The 12,418-nt window shown below is 35.6% G+C and overlaps 4 protein-coding genes across 4 annotated transcripts; all 4 read left to right on the top strand.

The window, feature by feature from the left end:
• The first annotated feature begins 506 nt into the window (after positions 1-506).
• Positions 507-2,818, top strand: LOC146922105 (uncharacterized). Its single transcript, XM_085715214.1, has one exon. The coding sequence runs from the start codon at positions 849-851 to the stop codon at positions 2,226-2,228; it is 1,380 nt and encodes a 459-aa protein (XP_085571340.1). The 5' UTR covers positions 507-848; the 3' UTR covers positions 2,229-2,818.
• A 797-nt stretch (positions 2,819-3,615) lies between these two features.
• Positions 3,616-5,927, top strand: LOC146922104 (uncharacterized). The gene has a single exon (XM_085715215.1). It carries the CDS (start codon positions 3,958-3,960, stop codon positions 5,335-5,337), a length of 1,380 nt encoding a protein of 459 aa, XP_085571341.1. The 5' UTR covers positions 3,616-3,957; the 3' UTR covers positions 5,338-5,927.
• A 797-nt stretch (positions 5,928-6,724) lies between these two features.
• On the top strand, positions 6,725-8,446 carry LOC146922103 (uncharacterized). Its single transcript, XM_085711459.1, has one exon. It carries the CDS (start codon positions 7,067-7,069, stop codon positions 8,444-8,446), a length of 1,380 nt encoding a protein of 459 aa, XP_085567585.1. The 5' UTR covers positions 6,725-7,066.
• A 1,387-nt stretch (positions 8,447-9,833) lies between these two features.
• On the top strand, positions 9,834-11,555 carry LOC146922102 (uncharacterized). Its single transcript, XM_085711458.1, has one exon. The coding sequence runs from the start codon at positions 10,176-10,178 to the stop codon at positions 11,553-11,555; it is 1,380 nt and encodes a 459-aa protein (XP_085567584.1). The 5' UTR covers positions 9,834-10,175.
• The last annotated feature ends 863 nt before the right edge of the window (positions 11,556-12,418 follow it).

Raw genomic sequence — 12,418 nt, 5'->3', positions numbered from 1 at the left:
TCGTGAGTTTGGAGGAAAAATAACAATTCTTGGAAGATTGCACTCATCAAGTGGTAATCAGAGCAAGGTTCTAAAAAGGGCCAAACTTTGGTAAAGTGTCTTTCTTCTTGTTCCTTATTATTTTTTTTTCTTCTTTTTCTGTCCAATATTGATATTCATACAAAAAAAACGAAAAAAAAATATATTAGGAAAAAATTGCTCCTTTTTGTGTTTCTGCCACACTCTAATTTTTTTTCTTTATTTCTTTCATTTCTAGTCAACCTTTTATCCTTTGTTTCTTGTTTTAGTGTCTTTCTGTGTTAAGTCTTTGGGATTGTTGATTGTTTTTGGTTTCTTTAAAGAACTAAAAGAGCAATTTGAGTGGTAAGGACCATTTTAAACACTTGTTACTAATTTCACAAAATTTCACAATCATGTCTGATCCACCTTCACCTAGAACAGCAGCTATGACGATTCAAATGAGAGCAATGCGTGAGCATTTTGAGAGGCTGCTAAGAGAACAAGCTGAACAATTCCAACAAAGAGTTGATGAGTTAGAAAGAAGGTCTCAAAATTCTAATGATGGCAGTGGTGATGAGGATGAGAGGAGGCCTAGAAGGAGACCAAGGGAAAATCATTTAAGAGGCATAAAAATTAAAGTCCCGTCTTTTGTTGGAAAGAGTGACCCAGAAGCATACCTAGAATGGGAGACTAAAATTGAACAAATTTTTAATTGCCATAATTACTCTAATGTTGAAAAAGTGCAGGTTGCTTCCATTGAGTTCAAGGAGTATGCTTTAGTATGGTGGGATCAATTGATCAAAGAAAGAAGGAGGTATGGAGAACAACCGATTGATACTTGGGATGAGATGAAGAGAATCATGAGGAGACGGTTTGTGCCTTCCTATTACCATAGAGACTTGCACAACAAATTGCAAAGACTTACTCAAGGTTCGAAGAGTGTTGAAGAATATTTCAAGGAGATGGAGATTGCAAAAATTAGAGCTAATGTGGAGGAAGACAATGAAGCAACCATGGCCAGATTTCTTCATGGTCTAAATCATGACATTAGTGACATTGTTGAACTTCATCACTATGTTGAAATGGATGACTTGGTACATCAAGCTGTCAAAGTGGAACAACAACTCAAAAGAAAAGGCCAAGTTAGAAGAAACATTTCTTCTTCTAATTCTTCAAGTTGGAAGGATAAAATAGAGAAGGAGGGAGCCTCTTCATCAATTCCAAAGGAGTCCACGGCTGATCTTAAAGGTATACAAACAAACCATTCTCAAAGTACTTCTACTAACAAAAGTGTTAAGTGTTTCAAATGTCAAGGTCAAGGTCACATAGCTTCTCAATGTCCAACAAAGAGAACTATGATGATTGAGGAGAATGAACACGTTGAGGTAGAGCATCATGATGGCTATGTTGAAGAGGAGGCTGAAGAAATACCAAGAGGAGACCTTTTCATGATTAGGAGGTTTTTGGGAAATCAAGCTAAGGAGGAGGAATCAAATCAAAGGGAAACTCTTTTCCACACAAGATGCCTTGTTCAAGGGAAGGTATGCTCTATAATTATTGATGGAGGTAGCTGTACTAATGTTGCTAGTACACGCTTGGTGTCTAAATTGGAATTAGAAACAAAACCTCACCCAAGGCCTTACAAACTTCAATGGCTTAATGAAAATGCAGAAATGATTTGTGATAAACAAGTAGAGGTCTGTTTTAAAATTGGTAAGTATGAAGATGCTATTTTGTGTGATGTAGTACCAATGGAGGCTAGTCATTTGTTGTTAGGGAGACCTTGGCAGTTTGATAGAAGTGTTCTTCACGATGGCCGAACCAACAAGTACTCTTTTATGCATTCTGGTCAAAAGATTGTTCTTGCACCATTGAGTCCTAGTGAGGTTAGAGATGATCAAAAGAAAATGAAAGAAAAATATGAGCAAGAAAAAAGAGAAAAAGAAAATGAAAAATCAGAAGAAAAGAAAGAGAGTTTGCTTGAAAAAGAAAGAGAGTTTCAAGAAGTAGTCATGAACAAACAGCCCCTATATTTACTACTTTGCAAAAAGGTGGCTTTGTTGACTAACACTCAAAATTTTCCAAGTTGTACTAAGTTTCTCTTGCAGGAATGTGAAGATGTATTCCCAAAGAAGGTATCACAAAAATTTGAAAGAATTGTGTTTGAACCTGGAGGTTGTATAGCTTCCAAATTCGAGGACGAATTCTTTCGAAGAGGGGGAGTATGATGAGGGCAACAATGGAACGGAGGGAGGGCTTGCTTGCTTGCTGCCCATTTTGATGTTTTTATTTTATTTTTTATGTTGTAATAAAAGTGTAAGGGACCAATTCTGGCCAAAAACACTAAGTATGGTTATTTTGTGTGTTTAATCCATTTTAAAGCTTCCAAAGCTTTAAATGGAATGTTTTTTAGTGTTTATTTCGTGCAAAGGAGTGCTGAAGGCAAAAGAAAAACAAAGCATTAAAGAACATTTAATCTGATGGAGGAAAGAAGGCAGAATTGAAAAAAGAAAGAGAAAAGACTTCAATGAGACAATGAAGGCATTTCATTTCAGCATATGAAACCACCATTATCATCAAAATCACGTCCATAATCATGAGCATCAAGAGCAGCCACCCTCATTCATTGATTTGTCTTGTAACCATTTCTTACATTCATGTTAATTTACTTCAGCCATAGGAAATAATGATAGATTAATTTGGCTGAAGGAATTTTAAGAGTTATTTGCCTTTTCCTTTGTAATTCAGCAAGTGTCCCTCCTACCTATATATAGGACACGAAAATTATGAATAAAACAAGACTATTTTGAGTGAAAAACTACACTATGTGTGTTTTTGAGCAATTGCTCTTTGGTTCTGGATTGGACCAATTTTGATCATATCAAGAATCCTTTCTTGTGGTGATCCTCAATCCCATAGACTTATCACTTTCTTGGATTAGAAAGTGTGGCGTCCCTTTCTTTCCATTCCATTTCTCCATTTTATCCACAAAATCTGTTTGGGTCAAAATTCTGCCATTTGCATATTTTAACCCAAATAACCACTTTCCATTCTGTTTTATTGCATTTTGAGTCACAAGAATTTTAAAGTTCATATTATCAAATCAATTTCGTGAGTTTGGAGGAAAAATAACAATTCTTGGAAGATTGCACTCATCAAGTGGTAATCAGAGCAAGGTTCTAAAAAGGGCCAAACTTTGGTAAAGTGTCTTTCTTCTTGTTCCTTATTATTTTTTTTTCTTCTTTTTCTGTCCAATATTGATATTCATACAAAAAAAACGAAAAAAAAATATATTAGGAAAAAATTGCTCCTTTTTGTGTTTCTGCCACACTCTAATTTTTTTTCTTTATTTCTTTCATTTCTAGTCAACCTTTTATCCTTTGTTTCTTGTTTTAGTGTCTTTCTGTGTTAAGTCTTTGGGATTGTTGATTGTTTTTGGTTTCTTTAAAGAACTAAAAGAGCAATTTGAGTGGTAAGGACCATTTTAAACACTTGTTACTAATTTCACAAAATTTCACAATCATGTCTGATCCACCTTCACCTAGAACAGCAGCTATGACGATTCAAATGAGAGCAATGCGTGAGCATTTTGAGAGGCTGCTAAGAGAACAAGCTGAACAATTCCAACAAAGAGTTGATGAGTTAGAAAGAAGGTCTCAAAATTCTAATGATGGCAGTGGTGATGAGGATGAGAGGAGGCCTAGAAGGAGACCAAGGGAAAATCATTTAAGAGGCATAAAAATTAAAGTCCCGTCTTTTGTTGGAAAGAGTGACCCAGAAGCATACCTAGAATGGGAGACTAAAATTGAACAAATTTTTAATTGCCATAATTACTCTAATGTTGAAAAAGTGCAGGTTGCTTCCATTGAGTTCAAGGAGTATGCTTTAGTATGGTGGGATCAATTGATCAAAGAAAGAAGGAGGTATGGAGAACAACCGATTGATACTTGGGATGAGATGAAGAGAATCATGAGGAGACGGTTTGTGCCTTCCTATTACCATAGAGACTTGCACAACAAATTGCAAAGACTTACTCAAGGTTCGAAGAGTGTTGAAGAATATTTCAAGGAGATGGAGATTGCAAAAATTAGAGCTAATGTGGAGGAAGACAATGAAGCAACCATGGCCAGATTTCTTCATGGTCTAAATCATGACATTAGTGACATTGTTGAACTTCATCACTATGTTGAAATGGATGACTTGGTACATCAAGCTGTCAAAGTGGAACAACAACTCAAAAGAAAAGGCCAAGTTAGAAGAAACATTTCTTCTTCTAATTCTTCAAGTTGGAAGGATAAAATAGAGAAGGAGGGAGCCTCTTCATCAATTCCAAAGGAGTCCACGGCTGATCTTAAAGGTATACAAACAAACCATTCTCAAAGTACTTCTACTAACAAAAGTGTTAAGTGTTTCAAATGTCAAGGTCAAGGTCACATAGCTTCTCAATGTCCAACAAAGAGAACTATGATGATTGAGGAGAATGAACACGTTGAGGTAGAGCATCATGATGGCTATGTTGAAGAGGAGGCTGAAGAAATACCAAGAGGAGACCTTTTCATGATTAGGAGGTTTTTGGGAAATCAAGCTAAGGAGGAGGAATCAAATCAAAGGGAAACTCTTTTCCACACAAGATGCCTTGTTCAAGGGAAGGTATGCTCTATAATTATTGATGGAGGTAGCTGTACTAATGTTGCTAGTACACGCTTGGTGTCTAAATTGGAATTAGAAACAAAACCTCACCCAAGGCCTTACAAACTTCAATGGCTTAATGAAAATGCAGAAATGATTTGTGATAAACAAGTAGAGGTCTGTTTTAAAATTGGTAAGTATGAAGATGCTATTTTGTGTGATGTAGTACCAATGGAGGCTAGTCATTTGTTGTTAGGGAGACCTTGGCAGTTTGATAGAAGTGTTCTTCACGATGGCCGAACCAACAAGTACTCTTTTATGCATTCTGGTCAAAAGATTGTTCTTGCACCATTGAGTCCTAGTGAGGTTAGAGATGATCAAAAGAAAATGAAAGAAAAATATGAGCAAGAAAAAAGAGAAAAAGAAAATGAAAAATCAGAAGAAAAGAAAGAGAGTTTGCTTGAAAAAGAAAGAGAGTTTCAAGAAGTAGTCATGAACAAACAGCCCCTATATTTACTACTTTGCAAAAAGGTGGCTTTGTTGACTAACACTCAAAATTTTCCAAGTTGTACTAAGTTTCTCTTGCAGGAATGTGAAGATGTATTCCCAAAGAAGGTATCACAAAAATTTGAAAGAATTGTGTTTGAACCTGGAGGTTGTATAGCTTCCAAATTCGAGGACGAATTCTTTCGAAGAGGGGGAGTATGATGAGGGCAACAATGGAACGGAGGGAGGGCTTGCTTGCTTGCTGCCCATTTTGATGTTTTTATTTTATTTTTTATGTTGTAATAAAAGTGTAAGGGACCAATTCTGGCCAAAAACACTAAGTATGGTTATTTTGTGTGTTTAATCCATTTTAAAGCTTCCAAAGCTTTAAATGGAATGTTTTTTAGTGTTTATTTCGTGCAAAGGAGTGCTGAAGGCAAAAGAAAAACAAAGCATTAAAGAACATTTAATCTGATGGAGGAAAGAAGGCAGAATTGAAAAAAGAAAGAGAAAAGACTTCAATGAGACAATGAAGGCATTTCATTTCAGCATATGAAACCACCATTATCATCAAAATCACGTCCATAATCATGAGCATCAAGAGCAGCCACCCTCATTCATTGATTTGTCTTGTAACCATTTCTTACATTCATGTTAATTTACTTCAGCCATAGGAAATAATGATAGATTAATTTGGCTGAAGGAATTTTAAGAGTTATTTGCCTTTTCCTTTGTAATTCAGCAAGTGTCCCTCCTACCTATATATAGGACACGAAAATTATGAATAAAACAAGACTATTTTGAGTGAAAAACTACACTATGTGTGTTTTTGAGCAATTGCTCTTTGGTTCTGGATTGGACCAATTTTGATCATATCAAGAATCCTTTCTTGTGGTGATCCTCAATCCCATAGACTTATCACTTTCTTGGATTAGAAAGTGTGGCGTCCCTTTCTTTCCATTCCATTTCTCCATTTTATCCACAAAATCTGTTTGGGTCAAAATTCTGCCATTTGCATATTTTAACCCAAATAACCACTTTCCATTCTGTTTTATTGCATTTTGAGTCACAAGAATTTTAAAGTTCATATTATCAAATCAATTTCGTGAGTTTGGAGGAAAAATAACAATTCTTGGAAGATTGCACTCATCAAGTGGTAATCAGAGCAAGGTTCTAAAAAGGGCCAAACTTTGGTAAAGTGTCTTTCTTCTTGTTCCTTATTATTTTTTTTTCTTCTTTTTCTGTCCAATATTGATATTCATACAAAAAAAACGAAAAAAAAATATATTAGGAAAAAATTGCTCCTTTTTGTGTTTCTGCCACACTCTAATTTTTTTTCTTTATTTCTTTCATTTCTAGTCAACCTTTTATCCTTTGTTTCTTGTTTTAGTGTCTTTCTGTGTTAAGTCTTTGGGATTGTTGATTGTTTTTGGTTTCTTTAAAGAACTAAAAGAGCAATTTGAGTGGTAAGGACCATTTTAAACACTTGTTACTAATTTCACAAAATTTCACAATCATGTCTGATCCACCTTCACCTAGAACAGCAGCTATGACGATTCAAATGAGAGCAATGCGTGAGCATTTTGAGAGGCTGCTAAGAGAACAAGCTGAACAATTCCAACAAAGAGTTGATGAGTTAGAAAGAAGGTCTCAAAATTCTAATGATGGCAGTGGTGATGAGGATGAGAGGAGGCCTAGAAGGAGACCAAGGGAAAATCATTTAAGAGGCATAAAAATTAAAGTCCCGTCTTTTGTTGGAAAGAGTGACCCAGAAGCATACCTAGAATGGGAGACTAAAATTGAACAAATTTTTAATTGCCATAATTACTCTAATGTTGAAAAAGTGCAGGTTGCTTCCATTGAGTTCAAGGAGTATGCTTTAGTATGGTGGGATCAATTGATCAAAGAAAGAAGGAGGTATGGAGAACAACCGATTGATACTTGGGATGAGATGAAGAGAATCATGAGGAGACGGTTTGTGCCTTCCTATTACCATAGAGACTTGCACAACAAATTGCAAAGACTTACTCAAGGTTCGAAGAGTGTTGAAGAATATTTCAAGGAGATGGAGATTGCAAAAATTAGAGCTAATGTGGAGGAAGACAATGAAGCAACCATGGCCAGATTTCTTCATGGTCTAAATCATGACATTAGTGACATTGTTGAACTTCATCACTATGTTGAAATGGATGACTTGGTACATCAAGCTGTCAAAGTGGAACAACAACTCAAAAGAAAAGGCCAAGTTAGAAGAAACATTTCTTCTTCTAATTCTTCAAGTTGGAAGGATAAAATAGAGAAGGAGGGAGCCTCTTCATCAATTCCAAAGGAGTCCACGGCTGATCTTAAAGGTATACAAACAAACCATTCTCAAAGTACTTCTACTAACAAAAGTGTTAAGTGTTTCAAATGTCAAGGTCAAGGTCACATAGCTTCTCAATGTCCAACAAAGAGAACTATGATGATTGAGGAGAATGAACACGTTGAGGTAGAGCATCATGATGGCTATGTTGAAGAGGAGGCTGAAGAAATACCAAGAGGAGACCTTTTCATGATTAGGAGGTTTTTGGGAAATCAAGCTAAGGAGGAGGAATCAAATCAAAGGGAAACTCTTTTCCACACAAGATGCCTTGTTCAAGGGAAGGTATGCTCTATAATTATTGATGGAGGTAGCTGTACTAATGTTGCTAGTACACGCTTGGTGTCTAAATTGGAATTAGAAACAAAACCTCACCCAAGGCCTTACAAACTTCAATGGCTTAATGAAAATGCAGAAATGATTTGTGATAAACAAGTAGAGGTCTGTTTTAAAATTGGTAAGTATAAAGATGCTGTTTTGTGTGATGTAGTACCAATGGAGGCTAGTCATTTGTTGTTAGGGAGACCTTGGCAGTTTGATAGAAGTGTTCTTCACGATGGCCGAACCAACAAGTACTCTTTTATGCATTCTGGTCAAAAGATTGTTCTTGCACCATTGAGTCCTAGTGAGGTTAGAGATGATCAAAAGAAAATGAAAGAAAAATATGAGCAAGAAAAAAGAGAAAAAGAAAATGAAAAATCAGAAGAAAAGAAAGAGAGTTTACTTGAAAAAGAAAGAGAGTTTCAAGAAGTAGTCATGAACAAACAACCCCTATATTTACTACTTTGCAAAAAGGTGGCTTTGTTGACTAACACTCAAAATTTTCCAAGTTGTACTAAGTTTCTCTTGCAGGAATGTGAAGATGTATTCCCAAATAAGGTATCACAAAAATTTGAAAGAATTGTGTTTGAACCTGGAGGTTGTATAGCTTCCAAATTCGAGGACGAATTCTTTCGAAGAGGGGGAGTATGATGAGGGCAACAATGGAACGGAGGGAGGGCTTGCTTGCTTGCTGCCCATTTTGATGTTTTTATTTTATTTTTTATGTTGTAATAAAAGTGTAAGGGACCAATTCTGGCCAAAAACACTAAGTATGGTTATTTTGTGTGTTTAATCCATTTTAAAGCTTCCAAAGCTTTAAATGGAATGTTTTTTAGTGTTTATTTCGTGCAAAGGAGTGCTGAAGGCAAAAGAAAAACAAAGCATTAAAGAACATTTAATCTGATGGAGGAAAGAAGGCAGAATTGAAAAAAGAAAGAGAAAAGACTTCAATGAGACAATGAAGGCATTTCATTTCAGCATATGAAACCACCATTATCATCAAAATCACGTCCATAATCATGAGCATCAAGAGCAGCCACCCTCATTCATTGATTTGTCTTGTAACCATTTCTTACATTCATGTTAATTTACTTCAGCCATAGGAAATAATGATAGATTAATTTGGCTGAAGGAATTTTAAGAGTTATTTGCCTTTTCCTTTGTAATTCAGCAAGTGTCCCTCCTACCTATATATAGGACACGAAAATTATGAATAAAACAAGACTATTTTGAGTGAAAAACTACACTATGTGTGTTTTTGAGCAATTGCTCTTTGGTTCTGGATTGGACCAATTTTGATCATATCAAGAATCCTTTCTTGTGGTGATCCTCAATCCCATAGACTTATCACTTTCTTGGATTAGAAAGTGTGGCGTCCCTTTCTTTCCATTCCATTTCTCCATTTTATCCACAAAATCTGTTTGGGTCAAAATTCTGCCATTTGCATATTTTAACCCAAATAACCACTTTCCATTCTGTTTTATTGCATTTTGAGTCACAAGAATTTTAAAGTTCATATTATCAAATCAATTTCGTGAGTTTGGAGGAAAAATAACAATTCTTGGAAGATTGCACTCATCAAGTGGTAATCAGAGCAAGGTTCTAAAAAGGGCCAAACTTTGGTAAAGTGTCTTTCTTCTTGTTCCTTATTATTTTTTTTTCTTCTTTTTCTGTCCAATATTGATATTCATACAAAAAAAACGAAAAAAAAATATATTAGGAAAAAATTGCTCCTTTTTGTGTTTCTGCCACACTCTAATTTTTTTTCTTTATTTCTTTCATTTCTAGTCAACCTTTTATCCTTTGTTTCTTGTTTTAGTGTCTTTCTGTGTTAAGTCTTTGGGATTGTTGATTGTTTTTGGTTTCTTTAAAGAACTAAAAGAGCAATTTGAGTGGTAAGGACCATTTTAAACACTTGTTACTAATTTCACAAAATTTCACAATCATGTCTGATCCACCTTCACCTAGAACAGCAGCTATGACGATTCAAATGAGAGCAATGCGTGAGCATTTTGAGAGGCTGCTAAGAGAACAAGCTGAACAATTCCAACAAAGAGTTGATGAGTTAGAAAGAAGGTCTCAAAATTCTAATGATGGCAGTGGTGATGAGGATGAGAGGAGGCCTAGAAGGAGACCAAGGGAAAATCATTTAAGAGGCATAAAAATTAAAGTCCCGTCTTTTGTTGGAAAGAGTGACCCAGAAGCATACCTAGAATGGGAGACTAAAATTGAACAAATTTTTAATTGCCATAATTACTCTAATGTTGAAAAAGTGCAGGTTGCTTCCATTGAGTTCAAGGAGTATGCTTTAGTATGGTGGGATCAATTGATCAAAGAAAGAAGGAGGTATGGAGAACAACCGATTGATACTTGGGATGAGATGAAGAGAATCATGAGGAGACGGTTTGTGCCTTCCTATTACCATAGAGACTTGCACAACAAATTGCAAAGACTTACTCAAGGTTCGAAGAGTGTTGAAGAATATTTCAAGGAGATGGAGATTGCAAAAATTAGAGCTAATGTGGAGGAAGACAATGAAGCAACCATGGCCAGATTTCTTCATGGTCTAAATCATGACATTAGTGACATTGTTGAACTTCATCACTATGTTGAAATGGATGACTTGGTACATCAAGCTGTCAAAGTGGAACAACAACTCAAAAGAAAAGGCCAAGTTAGAAGAAACATTTCTTCTTCTAATTCTTCAAGTTGGAAGGATAAAATAGAGAAGGAGGGAGCCTCTTCATCAATTCCAAAGGAGTCCACAGCTGATCTTAAAGGTATACAAACAAACCATTCTCAAAGTACTTCTACTAACAAAAGTGTTAAGTGTTTCAAATGTCAAGGTCAAGGTCACATAGCTTCTCAATGTCCAACAAAGAGAACTATGATGATTGAGGAGAATGAACACGTTGAGGTAGAGCATCATGATGGCTATGTTGAAGAGGAGGCTGAAGAAATACCAAGAGGAGACCTTTTCATGATTAGGAGGTTTTTGGGAAATCAAGCTAAGGAGGAGGAATCAAATCAAAGGGAAACTCTTTTCCACACAAGATGCCTTGTTCAAGGGAAGGTATGCTCTATAATTATTGATGGAGGTAGCTGTACTAATGTTGCTAGTACACGCTTGGTGTCTAAATTGGAATTAGAAACAAAACCTCACCCAAGGCCTTACAAACTTCAATGGCTTAATGAAAATGCAGAAATGATTTGTGATAAACAAGTAGAGGTCTGTTTTAAAATTGGTAAGTATAAAGATGCTGTTTTGTGTGATGTAGTACCAATGGAGGCTAGTCATTTGTTGTTAGGGAGACCTTGGCAGTTTGATAGAAGTGTTCTTCACGATGGCCGAACCAACAAGTACTCTTTTATGCATTCTGGTCAAAAGATTGTTCTTGCACCATTGAGTCCTAGTGAGGTTAGAGATGATCAAAAGAAAATGAAAGAAAAATATGAGCAAGAAAAAAGAGAAAAAGAAAATGAAAAATCAGAAGAAAAGAAAGAGAGTTTACTTGAAAAAGAAAGAGAGTTTCAAGAAGTAGTCATGAACAAACAGCCCCTATATTTACTACTTTGCAAAAAGGTGGCTTTGTTGACTAACACTCAAAATTTTCCAAGTTGTACTAAGTTTCTCTTGCAGGAATGTGAAGATGTATTCCCAAATAAGGTATCACAAAAATTTGAAAGAATTGTGTTTGAACCTGGAGGTTGTATAGCTTCCAAATTCGAGGACGAATTCTTTCGAAAAGGGGGAGTATGATGAGGGCAACAATGGAACGGAGGGAGGGCTTGCTTGCTTGCTGCCCATTTTGATGTTTTTATTTTATTTTTTATGTTGTAATAAAAGTGTAAGGGACCAATTCTGGCCAAAAACACTAAGTATGGTTATTTTGTGTGTTTAATCCATTTTAAAGCTTCCAAAGCTTTAAATGGAATGTTTTTTAGTGTTTATTTCGTGCAAAGGAGTGCTGAAGGCAAAAGAAAAACAAAGCATTAAAGAACATTTAATCTGATGGAGGAAAGAAGGCAGAATTGAAAAAAGAAAGAGAAAAGACTTCAATGAGACAATGAAGGCATTTCATTTCAGCATATGAAACCACCATTATCATCAAAATCACGTCCATAATCATGAGCATCAAGAGCAGCCACCCTCATTCATTGATTTGTCTTGTAACCATTTCTTACATTCATGTTAATTTACTTCAGCCATAGGAAATAATGATAGATTAATTTGGCTGAAGGAATTTTAAGAGTTATTTGCCTTTTCCTTTGTAATTCAGCAAGTGTCCCTCCTACCTATATATAGGACACGAAAATTATGAATAAAACAAGACTATTTTGAGTGAAAAACTACACTATGTGTGTTTTTGAGCAATTGCTCTTTGGTTCTGGATTGGACCAATTTTGATCATATCAAGAATCCTTTCTTGTGGTGATCCTCAATCCCATAGACTTATCACTTTCTTGGATTAGAAAGTGTGGCGTCCCTTTCTTTCCATTCCATTTCTCCATTTTATCCACAAAATCTGTTTGGGTCAAAATTCTGCCATTTGCATATTTTAACCCAAATAACCACTTTCCATTCTGTTTTATTGCATTTTGAGTCACAAGAATTTTAAAGTT

Source organism: Medicago sativa, chromosome 5 (genome assembly GCF_051527215.1).
Source record: "Medicago sativa cultivar Bolivia chromosome 5, Bolivia_mono, whole genome shotgun sequence".
In the NCBI taxonomy this organism is placed as follows: domain Eukaryota; kingdom Viridiplantae; phylum Streptophyta; class Magnoliopsida; order Fabales; family Fabaceae; genus Medicago; species Medicago sativa.
Note: the sequence above shows the minus strand (reverse complement) of the source record. Positions and strands in the feature narration are given on the sequence as shown.

Bases quoted from the DNA above. Each gene is read 5' to 3' on its own strand.
- LOC146922102 (XM_085711458.1), top strand. From the start codon at position 10,176: ATGAAGAGAATCATGAGGAGACGGTTTGTGCCTTCCTATTACCATAGA.
- LOC146922104 (XM_085715215.1), top strand. From the start codon at position 3,958: ATGAAGAGAATCATGAGGAGACGGTTTGTGCCTTCCTATTACCATAGA.
- LOC146922105 (XM_085715214.1), top strand. From the start codon at position 849: ATGAAGAGAATCATGAGGAGACGGTTTGTGCCTTCCTATTACCATAGA.
- LOC146922103 (XM_085711459.1), top strand. From the start codon at position 7,067: ATGAAGAGAATCATGAGGAGACGGTTTGTGCCTTCCTATTACCATAGA.